The 14,851-nt window shown below is 47.9% G+C and overlaps 1 protein-coding gene across 1 annotated transcript; it reads right to left on the bottom strand.

The window, feature by feature from the left end:
- Window positions 1-848: 848 nt before the first annotated feature.
- STIP1 (stress induced phosphoprotein 1) lies at window positions 849-13,297 on the bottom strand. The gene is made up of 14 exons (XM_081239171.1): window positions 13,195-13,297; window positions 9,995-10,204; window positions 9,349-9,490; window positions 8,834-8,975; window positions 7,976-8,144; window positions 6,629-6,755; window positions 6,434-6,536; window positions 6,051-6,171; window positions 4,989-5,085; window positions 4,727-4,851; window positions 2,430-2,466; window positions 2,108-2,211; window positions 1,757-1,929; window positions 849-1,302 (listed from the first exon to the last, which is right to left on the bottom strand). Exons 1-14 carry the CDS (start codon window positions 13,201-13,203, stop codon window positions 1,230-1,232), a joined length of 1,632 nt encoding a protein of 543 aa, XP_081095297.1. The 5' UTR covers window positions 13,204-13,297; the 3' UTR covers window positions 849-1,229.
- Window positions 13,298-14,851: the final 1,554 nt, after the last annotated feature.

Below are 14,851 nucleotides of genomic sequence, written 5' to 3'. Positions count from 1 at the left end.
AGAACAGAATTCAGCAAAACCGGGAGGGCCTGACTTTTCCACTCTGTTCTCTACTTCGGGAAGCCAGACAGGGTTTCCTCAGCAGTGCACTCCCCCGCTGTGGCTTCCTCTCGAGTTCTTAACACAATCCAGTAATAGGGTAAAACGTCCCCCTTAGGGCTTCCCTGGTGGCGCAGTGGTTGAGAGTCCGCCTGCCGATGCAGGGGACACGGGTTCGTGCCCCGGTCCGGGAAGATCCCACATGCCGCGGAGCGGCTGGGCCCCTGAGCCATGGTCGCTGAGCCTGCGCGTGCGGAGCCTGTGCTCCGCAACGGGAGAGGCCGCAGCAGTGAGAGGCCCGCGTACCGCAAAAAGAAGAAAAACAAACATACTTTGAACTCAGTTGAGAGCAGTGAGTTAAGAACTACAACTACAGCAGCTGACAGATTTGACCTTTCCAAAAAGGAGGTCTGCAGTGTCTCTTGCAATAGAAATTGTCTTCAATTCTCGAGTGGGACCCACTGTTCTCTGGATCTAACTGGTTCTGGCTTTGCGGTTTGAGTGTGGAGAACTGACTGCGCGGGAATCACCTGCAAGTTCATGACCCTCCGGAGCTGGAGCCACTCGGGGTCAGGAGCCTCCGTGTCCCCTTTCAGTTGCTCGCTGGGCGACAGCACCACCTAGTGGCCACCTTGCCAGGCCAGGGAACCCAGCCAAGCTCACACCCACCTCACCCTTCAGGAAGGAAGAGCGCGAGCGGGCCTGGTGCCCGGTGCTCAGTTCTCACTCAACTCTCCCAATCCAGGCTGTGACCCCTACAGGACACCTGCTTCAAAGTCTTTTGGCAAATAAATTACTCAGGGACATAACAATGTATAACCACGCCTGACTGGCTTGTTTTATTGGAGGAGAGGACGTGGAGTTAACAACGTGAAGACAGTTGGGACCTGAGGTTGGGAAGAACACCCTCCCCTCCCCTTACAAGCCCACTGCCCCAAATAAAAAATAACCAACTATGGGAGAGCAGCTGAGACAGCGACTGGGGGCAGGGGAAGGAGACCATGCGTGTGCTGGGAGGGCCCAGAGGCAGCGGCTGCACGAATACGTGAGTACAAGTCTCTGAACCGTCCTCGTACGTCTGTATAAATAGGTAGATAAGTTGTTCGCTTGTTTCCCCTTCTCTCCCTTCTGCTCCGTGCTGCTTGCCGCGGTCCCAGCTCCTCTTTCCACGTGAGGGCGAAGGGAAGTCATCACCGAATTGCGATCAGACCCACATCCATCAACTTCTGGATCTTCTGCGCTATCACAGGGTTCTTTAAGTGTCTGACAAACAAGAGGCAAAGTTACTTGAAATGGGACAACCTATAAAAATTCTTACTTGCTCGCAGAGCAAGCCCCAACCAACACAAATCCCCCTGGACACCACCAACCAACAAGAGGTGGTAAGGGCGTCCTGGCAGACTGCCCAGGGGGACCCACATGGGCCTCCTCTGCCATTGTTGGGAACCTGACCAGTCCTGCTGCAAAGGAGTCCACGGACACGGGTTTAAGCTGAGAGCGCTCTCCCAGCAAAACTGGTCTTCCCAACTAACCACTTAAGCCATTGCCACTAACATATATAAACGAAATCCTTCCAGCTCACCACCACTGCCAACCTTCCAAGTAAGAATTACACTATAAATATTCCACTCAGATCACACTGCTGCCAACGTTGTGCATTCTCAATGCTTTTGTCCACCTTTTCCCTCGAAGGCCATCTGCCCGAAACTTGACTCACTCGCTGAGTGCCTGGGGGTCCTTCTGCATCTGTTCCAGGATGAGCCGCATGGCCGGGTCACTCATTATCTGCTGCACCTCAGGGTCGGCCATGGCCCGCCGCTTCACATCTTCAGGGCTGTCATGTCGGTTGTACTGGGCCATCATGCAGCGCTGGTAACCATCTGCGGCCTCCTGCATTCCGGCAAAGCCCAAAGCGGAGGGTGTTAGCACTACCTGGCTCACTGCTGCAGCAGGTCCGAGGTAACAGAGGTAACTGAGGGGAAGGCAGACACACAGAGAAACAGGCGAGAGGGAAGAATCAGAGACACGGAGGCAGGGGAGAGCTCACTGAAGGCCAGAGCAGCCCCACCTTACAGTTGGAGTCCAGGTCGAGTGCCTTCTGGTAGACATCCATGGCTTTGGTGTAGTCTTTCATCGCTTCCAAGGCAGCTGCTTTCCGTGTATAACCCTTGACTACACAGACAGAAAGGGAGAGGTGAGGCATCTCACCTAAAACGCACTTCTGAAGGCTGCTCTTTCACCTCTTCATCTGAACACCATTGTTCCTCAGCCTGACACTAGCTCCTAAATGTTACAAACCCGAAAGACACACAGGCAAAGAATATGCTCTCTCCTTCTCTCAACCCTCTGGCCAGTCAGGGGACAGAGAAACAGCACAGAAAGGCACTTACTGAAGGTCGGTTCTAGCTGGATGCATTCCTCACAGTCCTAGGGAGGAAAGGCAAAAAAGAATTAGGCTCATTCCTTTAGAGGAGCTACTCTAGGGCAGACTGATCACTTGGAATTACAAATCTAACTGTTCACCCAGGGCCATTACAGAACATTCTGCTTTTGTTCTAATGCTTCTGTTCTATTTTTTAAAAAATTTTTATTGGAGTATATAGTTGATTTACAGGTGCTGTACAGGTGTACAGCAAAGTAGATCCGTTATTATATATACACATATCCACTCTTTTTTGGATTCTTTTCCCACAAAGCCATTACAGAGCACCAAGTGGAGCTCCCTGTGCTACACAGCAGGTCCTTATTACCTATCTATTTTACACATAGTAGTGTGTGTGTATGTCAATCCCAGTCTCCCAATTTAACCCTCCTCCCTCTAGTGCTTCTGTTGTTCCTGGCAGCTTGGTAATTTAACAGCAGGCCCAGCAAAAGGAGAGTAGAGAAGGAAGGAAAGCAGAACTAGAAGGGATAACAAATCCAGATCATGGACCATCTCGTATAAGGGGGCTGGGACTATTCAAAAGGCTGATGTTATGATAAAAAAAAAAAGGGGGGGGAACCCCCCAAAAACCAAAAGGTGGGGAAACTTCTAGTTTGAGAAACTAAAGAGGACATGATCACCAGATGAAACTAATGGACCTTGATATTGACAACTTTAAAACTTTATTTTTAGACAACTAAGGAAATCTGAACATAGACACACAGCAGATGACACTACGGCCTGAGTTTTGCTATTAGGTGCTAATAATATTGTGACAGGACAGGGAGAGTCATTTCAGATGTATGCTCACGAATTCAGAGGTCAAGTGCCAAAATGTATCATTTCCTTTCACAAATGGTTCGCCAAAAGTGTCAATGCTTATGGTTGAAGAAAAGGTGGAAAACATAGGTATTCTGCGTATTTTTGTCTGAAATATCTTCAAAACATAAAATTACGGAGAAAAGAATGCTATGCAGTGTCGTGTGTGCACTGAGGCCCAACCAAGAAGCTCTAAGACTGGGAGCAATTCTACTCATTCTTTCCTCCCATTTGCACATTGGGAAAGTCCTGTTCCACCTCTCAGGTGACAACAATGTTATTCTTTGCTTTGCAAACCAACTTGCTTTTGACATTCCCCTTGTGCAGTCCCACCGGCAGCAGTGATGTCTCTAGGCCAGATGGACCGAGAAAATAGTGGCATCAAACAAAACCATCACGGACTCAGGTACTGGTGTGTCTAGACAGATAACATTTTGTCTAGTTCCCACAAGATAGTCCAGGTTTATCTCCCAGAGAAGAGTTTAAAACTCGCCAAGAGGCACAGAGCGGCTCATGCTCAAGAGCACCATGGAGAGCAACTCCTGCAGTGCTGAACACGATCATATCTGAGCATGCTTGACGTGACTGACAGCCGCAGGTCTATCTAACTGGAGTATGGAAGAAAAGAAGGGTAAAGCTGCTGTGGAAAGTAAGGCAGTTCCTCAAAAAAATTAAACACAGAACTATAGTACTTCCACTGTTGCATAAAACACTTGAAAGAATTGAAACCAGGGACTCAAACAGATATCTGTACACCCATATTCACAGCAGCATTGTCCAGAATAGCCAAAAAGTGGAAACAACCAAATGTCCATGGATGGATGAACAAAACGTGGTCTACCCACCCAATGGAATATCATTCAGCCACGAAAAACGAAGTGCGACACATGGTACAACGTGAACCTTGAAGACATTATGCTAAGTGACGTAAGCTAGACACAAAAGGTCCGATATTGTATGATTCCACTTACAGGAAGTCCCTAGAGCGATCAAATTCAGAGACAGAAAATACAACAGTGGTTGCCAGGGGTTGGGAGAGGGGGCTGGGGCGTTAGTGTTTAGAAAATGCAATTTCCATTTGGGAAGATGAAAAAGTTCTGGGGATGGATGTTGGTGATGGCTGCACAACAATGTGGATGTACTTGACGCGACTCAACCATACACTTAAAATGTTAAAAAGGTAAACAACAAAAAATGTAAGGAAGGACAAAGGGGAGGGAAAAGGATCTACTTTCCCAAATACTCCCAACCACGAATAAATCCACAGGCCAGGACAGGGTAGACACAGGCCCTGTATTTTTACAAATTTCACATGTGCATCACCACCTTGAATCTATGATCAAAATAAGAACATCAAGCTGACGCTGATGAAAACATGAAAAGAGGAAAACATATTCCTCATGCGCAGGTTACATTAACGGCTGCTCCGCATTCCCAGAGCCTCACCTTGAGTGCCAGCTGGAACTCCAGGAGTTTGGTGTAGCAGGCAGCTCGATTGCTGTACAATTTGGCATCTTTTGGGTTCCGTTTGATGGCTTCTGTATAATGCTTCATGGCCTGGGGATAGTCCCCTGAACATGGAAAAGACAAACGAAAAATAAAATAAAGCACACCACCAGAGCGCATCTACCCTACAGTCAGCCGAGGCACAGAAAGCAACATCTACACTGCTCTTATCCAAAAGTTCCATCAACTGAGCTGTAGGTACCTTTCTGAAAACATTCATTGCCTTTGTTCTTTTCCTCCAAGGCCAGGTCAGGGTTTATGTAGGCCAGCCGCTCTTGCTCTTTCAGGATTTTCTCTGCCTAAAAAAAATATTAATTCTTGGAATAGTCATTTAAACTCTCATAAACATTGGGCTAATAAAAAGTCTGATTAGAATTTCAATTTTCACAGTGGCAAGATTTAACTTTTGGTTTAATAATTTTATATTTCTTACAACTATGTATAGCTTAAGTAAGCTACAAAGATATATTGTACAGCATAAAGAATATAACCAGGGGGCTTCCCTGGTGGCGCAGTGGTTGAGAGTCCGCCTGCCAATGCAGGGGACACGGGTTCGTGCCCCGGTCCGGGAAGCTCCCACATGCTGCGGAGCGGGTAGGCCCGTGAGCCGTGGCCACTGAGCCTGCGTGTCCAGAGCCTGTGCTCTGCAACGAGAGAGGCCACAACAGTGAGAGGCCCGCGTACCGCAAAAAAAAAAAAAAAAAAAAAAAAAGAATATAACCAATATTTTATAATACCTTTAAATATAATCTATAAAAATTTTGAATCACTATGTTGTACAACTGAAGTATAATGTTGTAAACCAACTTTACCTCAATTCAAAAAAAATTTTTATATTCCTCATCATCAAGGTGTAGGTACTATGAAGCAGAATGAGCGGTATTGATGTACAGTTGATACAAAGATATGCCCTGTGTGAAAATGATCTATGTATTGAGAGTTCAATTTTCTGCCTAATCTTTCTGTGAATAAAAGCACTCCCCTACATGATTTGGTTGTATAAGGTAAGAAAAAACTTAAATTTCAGTAACAACCACAACACCGTCAGAGCACTGACCCCTCAATATCAACAAACTTATGGTGGAAACCTTGGCCAACCAAAAATCACAGCAGAAAAACTGAGTTATTCCCTACATGTTGTCATCATTAAGTGACAGGGGCAGCATCATATACAATGACCAAAGACAACAGATTTATCACTAAATAGTAATGACTACAATAAATAAAACAAAAAATAGCAAAACATCCCATATTCCCTACCCACCTGTTGGCATTTCTTGAGCACATCTGGGGTTCGGTGCTCTGCCAGAGACTTGTTGTAGAAATGGATGGCATCCTTGTACTTTTCTTCTTTGAAATAGGAGTTGCCAATTCGAGCGTAAGCTCTGACAAAGAGAGAAAAGAATTTGCTAAGGGCAGAACACAGACAAGGTCAGCCCCTGCAGAGAAAAAAACACCTGCAACCAACTAGACACAAGGCCCACATCACTGGCCCAGGAACCACGCCCTTCCAACACCTTCTGTCTAGGATCCTGCAGCCTCCTTTCCAGCCCACAGCTAACAGAGTAGGTTGTGCAGCCAGCAGCCCCCTCCCCATGCAGACATGGAACCCTCCACACCGCTCAAGGCGTTCCAGGTCAAGCGTACTTGGCAATCTGTCGGTAGTCTTCTCGGTTTTCTCGCCCCACTTCAATGGCCTTCTCACAAAGCTCCCGGCATTTACCATAGTCGCCCTTTTCAAAGTACACGGCTGCCAGGCAGGAGGGTCAAAAAGGAAGAGTCAGTCCATGCCTCACCCCCAGGACCACGTAACAACTCCTGCACCTGCGTCCTGGGTCTCACCTGCTTGGTTGGTTATGTAAGTCATGTTGGTGGGGTCCAGGTCCTTGGCTCTGTCATAGTGTTTCAAGGCTGTGTCAAACTCTTTCTTCTTATAGGCTTCATTCCCCAGCTCTTTTTCTTTCAGTGCCTAGATAAGGTGTGGGAGAAGTCAGTGCTGAGCACATCTAACCAGACGGCAAAGAGAGCAAGGGCCTGTGACGTCAGTACCACGCAGCATACACAACTAACAAGGCTACGGAAGCAGGTTCTCGACACCCACAGTGAAGTATCAGCTGTTAGGATGAAAAATTATAGACTTTCATGTCTGCTTCCTCTGAAACTCCCCCTATCCCACCTACTCTCCTGGATCTTTGTCAGCAAGTGAGGGCTTCTTCAGGGGAGAGGAAATCCCTTCAGCTGGAAAGAACTTCAGAGAGGACAACATAGTTCTGTGCTAGGTTTAATTCCGAGAGGCTGAGCAAGTTCGGTTTCTGTCGCCTGCTGTCTCGGGGTCTTAGGAGGGTGGGGAGCCGAAGGGGCTGTCCTGGTGGCAGCAGTCTTCAGCCGAGCTCACTACCACCCACGTTATCGGGCCTTTTTCCAGTTCTGAGGCGCCATGAACAACCAACGCTTACCCATTTAAAGGTACTAAATTTGGCAACAATCTGCTGTTCCCATTTATAAGAAGGGAAATAAAATCGTTCAGGCACATGCCTCCTGCTCTGGAAGACTGAAAGTTGTTCACTTAGCAACACAGACAACTTTCAACTACACACCATGTCCAACCAGGAAACAGAAGCATAAGGAATGATAGACAGCATTCCTCTGGATCTCCGCAAGGACAAGGACCACACACAACTTTATTGGCTGGCCCTGGCTGACATCCGCACTGCCAGAACCACAGCGGCCGTGGGACTATGGACTAGTAGCTTCCGCTGCCTGAAGACTTTGAGATACACGATTCCTATGAAACTGCTTGTTACGTGGACCATTTAATATACTATTTTATTTTTTGAATATTTATTATTTATTTATTTATTTATTTTGGCTGCACTGGGTCTTAGTTGCGGCACGTGGACTCTTAGTTGTGGCATGTGAACTCTTAAGTTGCAGCATGCAAGCAGGATCTAGTTCCCGCCAGGGATCGAACCCAGGCCCCCTGCACTGGGAGCACCAGGGAAGTCCCCTGACCATTTTAATTAACAACAGTAACTTTAGCACATACTGAGCATTCAGAAAACAATCACAGCCAATGAAAGTCTATAGATGGTCCCAACTGACACACATATTTCTAGTTGACTTGGCTGTTTCTTCTAAATTCATGATAGTAAACAGTGTTAAAAAAAAAAAAAAAAAAGAGCAAGACACCTGCTTCTTATTCTCTGGAAGATCTTCTTCCATCGGCTCTGGTTTTGTCTCCTTTCTGGGAGGCGGCGGCGGTGGAGGTGTCGCAACTTCCTCCTCTTCATCCATCCCACCTAGATCGACCCCCAGGAGGACGCTGAGAGTAGTCATGATCCGGGGATCTTGCAACTTCCTAGTATTGGTTAAAAAAACAAAAACAAAAAACAGCACTTAGTCCTCTCCACAACTGATCTTAAACCCCATTTACTGCTAAAGCTCAGATTACTGTATATAAAAGCTTCTCACCCGTGAGAAGGTTCCTAGATCCTGTACTAAAAGTTACAAATGGGGAATACTCAACCTTTCAAATATCCATATAAAATGAGGTAACACAGACCAAATTTATTTGAGGCCAGCAGATACACAGAGAAATAAATGAGTTAGAGATACACTTTGTCTGATCTCAGGAGACAGAGGGATTCAGACAGTCACAGATAGCAGTACAAGGTTTAGAGAGACCTCTTTAGATCTGACATCCTTTCAACCTTGAGTTTCCACTCCAATATACCAACAGAGAGAGGGGGTCCTATGTGTAAAGAAAGGATAGGGTTGGTGCTAGGTCAGCAAAGCAGGAGAGCAGTGAAGAAGGAAGGGAGGGTTAGAACAAACACTCCGGATTACTCTGATATATACCCCCCCTGACCCTTTCTAAAAATACACATAAACAGTAAACAAAGCAATAAACTCCTACTGCTCTTTGGAGAAAAAACAAAAGGAGAAACTCTGCAGTCCGGTCGAGGTAACCCCCTGCCACAGGATCCCAGGAAGAAAGCACAACGTTCATGTCCATTTCCAGAGACAAACGGTGCCACCTTGACTTACGTGCCAAGGTCGGAGGGCTTGTTCCGCAGCTGCTCTATCAGTCCCCGGTAGGTAGGATCAGCGAGCAGAACCTTTGTCCTGGGATCACTCTCCAACTTCTGGTATAGATTAGGCATGTTGAAAGGGTTCATGAATTTCCTCTCTGTTTCAAACGAAGGAAAGCACATCACTAGAAGTCAGTTACTATGCCCACTGGGGGATGGGGGAGCCTCAAAGTTAATCCCAATTAAAAAATAATAGTAGGGCTTCCCTGGTGGCGCAGTGGTTAAGAGTCCGCCTGCCGATGCAGGGGACACGGGTTCGTGCCCCGGTCCAGGAAGATCTCACATGCCGTGGAGCGGCTGGGCCCGTGAGCCATGGCCGCTGAGCCTGCGCGTCCGGAGCCTGTGCTCCGCGACGGGAGAGGCCACAGCAGTGAGAGGCCCGCGTACCGCAAAAAAAAAAAAAAAAAAAAAAAAGTAATAATAATAATAGTAAATAAAAGGAAAAGAGCAGTATACATGGTGCCTGCCTACCTGCCAACCGGGCCTCCATATTCTGTAAACCTTCTTTGAGCTGAGGGTTGTTTGCTTCATGTTTTAAACCCTCCTCATAGGTTTGCTTGGCTTCTTCAAATCGGTTTAAGAACTCAAGAGCTGCTGCTTTTCGAGAATAGCCCTTAAATCAGCAAAGAAAAATACAAAATAAAAGACACCTAGCAGTAAATTCCTAAGATGAACTCAAAAAAAACTATTCTAGATTTCATGAAACAAAATGGGTATTCACGTGAAGGCCAAAGGAAAAACAGAAAGAGGAGCAGGATACAGCAATGGTATATTATCGACCCTATAGAACACAGCCAAACATCTAAGGTGCACACCTGCCCCCTCCCAGTTCATCTTATGACCCTAAGTGTTGTCAGTTTTTTGGGTAGTGTTTTCCTTCCTAGTAGTACAAAAAATAAGACATGTCTTAACCGATGGTACCTCAGATTTGATGAAACATGCCGTCACTCTGAGGAACATTCTCAAACAGGCAGGAAGAATACTGGGGGGAGGGGAATAATCAACTCTGAGTCTCTCGAGATAGCCAACTAGGCAAGCCAGGAGGGCTGGTATTTAAGAACTGCCCCCGAAAGGAGTTTCTGGGCACCTGAGGAGCCCCAGCACGCGCACAGCTTACCTTGCCCCAGTCAGGCTTCAGGTCCACGGTTCTGCAGCCGTCCTCATAAGCCTTCTGGTAGTCTCCTTTCTTGGCATAGGCTGCAGAACGATTGCTGTAGAGCACGTGGTTCTGGGGGTCTAACTTAATGGCTTCCGAGTAGCACTGCAACGCATCATCGATGTTGCCAGCACTCAGGGCCTTGTTGCCCTTTTCTTTGAGCTCATTTACCTGAGAAGAAAAGGAACCAATATAGTTTCTCTCCATAAAATGTCTCTTTAGTCCCAATTTCTTAGGGGATACTCATTCCTTTCCACAGCTATTGACAAACAGGTTACTTTATGGATCAGAAAAGAGAAATCATAGATTCATTAATTTACATTTCCCACACCTTTGGGAACCAGCAAGGAAAAAATAACCAGGAAGAAGTGGCCTGACACTGTTCTTTGCTGGCTCCCCTGTGGATCAGTGAGAACTCCAGCCACTCTTCCAAAAATCTCTACTTTGAGCTGATGAAGCCACTCTAGAACATACTCATGAGTTCGTTTTGTGGAAAAACAAATTTATTTGCCATGGATTTCCCAAGTTCGAATGATAAACTGAACACAGGCCTAGTTACTCCTCACAGGAAGAAGCAACCAAGAAGGAAGTGGACTGAGCGTGCACTGATACGTGCTTCAGCAACCTGCCGGCTCCAGGAGCATCAAGACGCTCACCTATGATCAAAGAACAATCTGTTTCCACTTACAGATGTGGTAACATGTCACAACACGGGTAGATTACTGGTCTGTTCCTTAACGGGTTAAGGAAAGCTAGAAAAAAACAGTTTTTGTCATGCTTAAGTATTAATATGCTACTAAAAGGATGAAGAAGAATAAAGAAACACTATTTGTGGTTCAATCCACTATCCTCTCAAATATCCGGAATGAAAACAGCAGGAACGCATCAAAACGTTTAATAAAGTGACCCTGGCCCTGTCAGAACAGGATCCTAATTAAAGGGCTTCTCCTAACCAGGGAGCCCTACAAGAGGGGAGGGTCATCCCTCAAATGCATACACACTTGGTGAGATTAAGCTGTGTCCCTCAAGACACAAAGTCATTCTTTCTTGGTACCTATCATCTGCCCATGACCCAGTGTACTGATGCAAGAAAGAATTCTGTTATGAGAAATGGCTTTGGAACCTTGAGGCACACTAATTGGGAACCTCCACCAACCAGAGAGATCTTAGAGAGACAAGCTCTATGAGGAAAAAGGAGAAGAAACTACCAAATTTAGCAAGCAAGGGATAAAAACCTTAGAGCCCAAGATGCTGGCCAGGCGGCAAAAAGTTTAAAAACTCAACTAATACCACGAGGCCGCTGAGAACAGCTTGGTGAAGTTCTTGCCTATCCTACAGAACATCTTCCAAACTGGGCACCTACCTGCAGTAAGACAGGAAATCAAGTTCGTACACAACCAGCACTTTAAAACATCAAATGGAATAGAAAATATCAGCATGTGGTACATATAATACAGTAAGTTGTTTTGTCTGACATATTATACAGTTGTATGTCTGTATTGGGTCAAATTTTAAAAGTTTATCACTATGAGATTTATTTGAAAGGTGCTTAGTTAAAAAAACACAATTTTGGACACTCAAATTTGTCCAACTTGAATATTTCCTAAAACTGAAACATGGATCTCAGAATTAAAAAAAAAAAAAAAAGAAGCTACATATTGAATGGGGGGCAAGACAGTAGGTTCTAACACACCTGGAGTAAAATGCCAGGCCATTTGTACAACGGGCATGGTAAACATGCAATCCCTGAGTTTAGTCACTCACAGTCTACCTGTACCTACACTTCTACAAGGGGCAATTGCGATTAAGAAAAATTTTTTTCCTCTTTTGATAACGGCGGGATGAGAGCTTTTCTTGAATTTAACACAGCAATGTGTTTCTCACATCAGCCCTCTGTTTCTTGTCTATATCACAGCCTACTGAATCCCAGATACAATTTAATTATCAGAAGGGCTCAAAATGTTTATTAACCTCTCCGTTTCCACTCTAATTTCTAAAAATTTAGCGAAGAGGCCCCAAGTTTGGCTAAAAGAGCAATACCTATACTAAGGCAAAAGGTTCGGCTTTGTAGATCACACCTTAACACCCGAGCTGTCCCCCCACTCCCCCAAGTCAATCATTACAGACTAATAACAGCTTCCAATTGAATAAAACCTCTCTGGGCTTTTCACAACCCTCAGGCCACAGAGCGTACAATTAAGTCACTGAAAGCAACTAGCAGCAGCTTCAAACTCGGCCCCCCAATAATGCTGAGAGGAGTTAAATAACTTACTTCTTACTGCTTATCTGTATATTCTAAATTTTCTAAGCAACTAATTCCTCCTTCTGCAATTTGAAACCGAAGTTTTGTAAGTATCAGTCCTGTTACTCTTGAATCGCACGCACACAGAAAGAAAAACGAGGAGGGGGAGGGGCCGCACATACGTTTGTAAAACACTGGTAGAGATGAAATTCATTCCAAGGACTTTTGCTGCACCCTCCCCTTTCCTGCATCATGAAAAGAAGTCGGCCTGCTTGCTCGTCATACCTTCACTAAACACTCTTCCATCCCGGCCTCTTCAGATACAGAGAAGTAGGGTTTTCCCTACTTCTGGCTACTAAGTCCATCAGCTACTTCCAGTGTATTCCCGTCCCCGCTCCCCGAATTCCTCCAAGTTAACTGTGCCAAGTCCTGGGTAGTCTCTTCGTCCGCAATCTCTGATCCCCCTTTCAGATGACGAACTCCCAGAGGTTGACCCAATCCCTCCTGCCTTTCGCAAGGCCCCTCGCCCACCTCCATTCCTCCCAGCGCCTCGGGCGCCATCCCCCTGGCTCAGCCTGGACCCACTTCCCGAGAGACCTCCGGAGTCCGGCCGCGGCTCCTCTTCCCGCCGCGAACCGGACTTATGCCGAACGGATACGTCTCCCAGCCCATCTCGCCGAGTCGGGTGGCGACAGGCGCTGAGCCGAACCCGCGCTCCCCACAGCCAACCCTCGCTGCCCGCTCGCCCGCCCGCCGCGGCCCTCACGCCCTCGCCGCCTCAGCTGCTCCGACGGCCCCGGTCCCCAACCCGGCCGCCCCGGCCGCCCCAATTGGGCTCCCGCCCCGCTCCTCCAGCCGCGGCCTAGCCTCGGCGGGTCACCGAACGGCCCCGGGCCTCAGCCCGCCCCTCCCCCTTCACCTGCTCCATAGCCCGGCCCGGAACCCAGTTGAATAGACTCCGTCCGCTCCGCGTTCACAACCGCACGCGCCGCCTTCTGGAACCTACTAGAAGCTGCCGGGACCCCCAGATCCCGCCCCTTCCTCTCGGGCTCACTGGTCGCGCTCCTCTAGGGGGCTTTATGAGTTTTTTTACTATTGGCTTGAAGTCTAGCCCATCATCTTTGCTTCTCTCTCATTGGACAATATGGAGAACCCTGCCTCCCCCGCATCTCAGGATTGGACGTTCCCCTAAAAGCTCCGCCCATCATAAGCTCTATGATTGGAGGGAAGGGCAGACCTCTGCGACAGTGACTGGTCACTTGGTCCGCCAATCGTGGCCGCGCTGGCCGCGCCCATTGGTCCTGTTCTTTCTGGAAATTTCCACCTCTCCCATTGGGCTGACGGACTCCATGACGGAACCGCCTTCAGATTTTAGGAAATTTCAATTGGGCGGTGAGTTGCAGACACTTTGCTCTGATAGGTTTAAATTGCTGCCCTTCAAAGAGCAGGGTGCGGTTTTACTGTAGCCGTGGTTTATGGGAGCCCAAGGCCGCAGCCACCGCGGTGGTACCCCAGGCTGCGGTGTTGGCGGGGTCGCTGGGGACGCTGGCCGCTTCCTTTCTCGCTCTGCGGATAGTGTGGCCTTGGCAATTCGCTCCTCCCCGGCGGCAGAGAGCCCTGGTCCTTCGCCCGAGCGTCGGCCTCGGGAGAGTCCCCCGACGCGTTCCCGGATCCCGCTGTTGGGTTTGGGTGTTCCAAAATCCCGCGTGGTGGTGAAGGTGCTGGGGCTTGGGTAGGACAGGCCTGGAATCTCACCTTGGCGGGGACCCTCCGTGGAATGGCACCACCTCTGAATCTTTCGGGAAGAGAGTTTGGTAATCCAGGGCCGTGGATCGTTCATATTTATGTAGTAGAGTATTTAGTACTTAATGAAGGATAGTTTCCCCGTTATTCGGAGGTAAAGGGGTAAGGGAGACAAAAGACCTCACTGAGGTGCTCGATCACCTGGCGGGCGGCGGCGGCGGCCTGGGCGGTCCTTAAAATCGCGGCTGTTCTGCCAGAGGCAGGGCAGGTACCTGTAGAGAAGCGAAAAGATTTAGAGCGTGAGAGAAAAATGATTTTTCGTCCTGGACCAGCATGTGGTTCACGGAGCAAAGCAGCCGCATGACGGGTCTGGAGGGAGCTTAGATGAGGGTCTTGGGTCCTGCTGTGACCTCTCTCCCCCGCCCCCGCTGGGTAATGCCGTCCCTTCCGAGGGTTTTAACTGCCCTTTATGCTAATAGGTTGTCTCCACAGCGTTCTTTTCCATCCCAGCTGTCTGACCCATTCTCGACACTACAGCCAAGGTCACTGTAGATCCGCTTGCCTGATAACCCCCTCCTTTGCTCGAAACTCTTGGAGGCTTTTAGATTGGGGATCAGGGCCTGTCTAACATGGCAGGCCTACTTTTCCCACCTCTTCTTTCCCTGTCCTCCACCTTCAGCACCAGTCTCCAGCCGCACTGACCTGTCTGTTCCTTGAACTAGGTGGGCTCCTTCACTTGGGGCCTGCCTGCAAGATGTTTCCTCTGCTGGGATCTCCCTTCCACCAGCTCTGCCAGGTTAGGGTCTCCTCAGGTCTTTCAGGCTGAGATGAGC

This window comes from Mesoplodon bidens (genome assembly GCF_964165515.1).
Source record: "Mesoplodon bidens genome assembly, chromosome: 7".
In the NCBI taxonomy this organism is placed as follows: domain Eukaryota; kingdom Metazoa; phylum Chordata; class Mammalia; order Artiodactyla; family Ziphiidae; genus Mesoplodon; species Mesoplodon bidens.
Note: the sequence above shows the minus strand (reverse complement) of the source record. Positions and strands in the feature narration are given on the sequence as shown.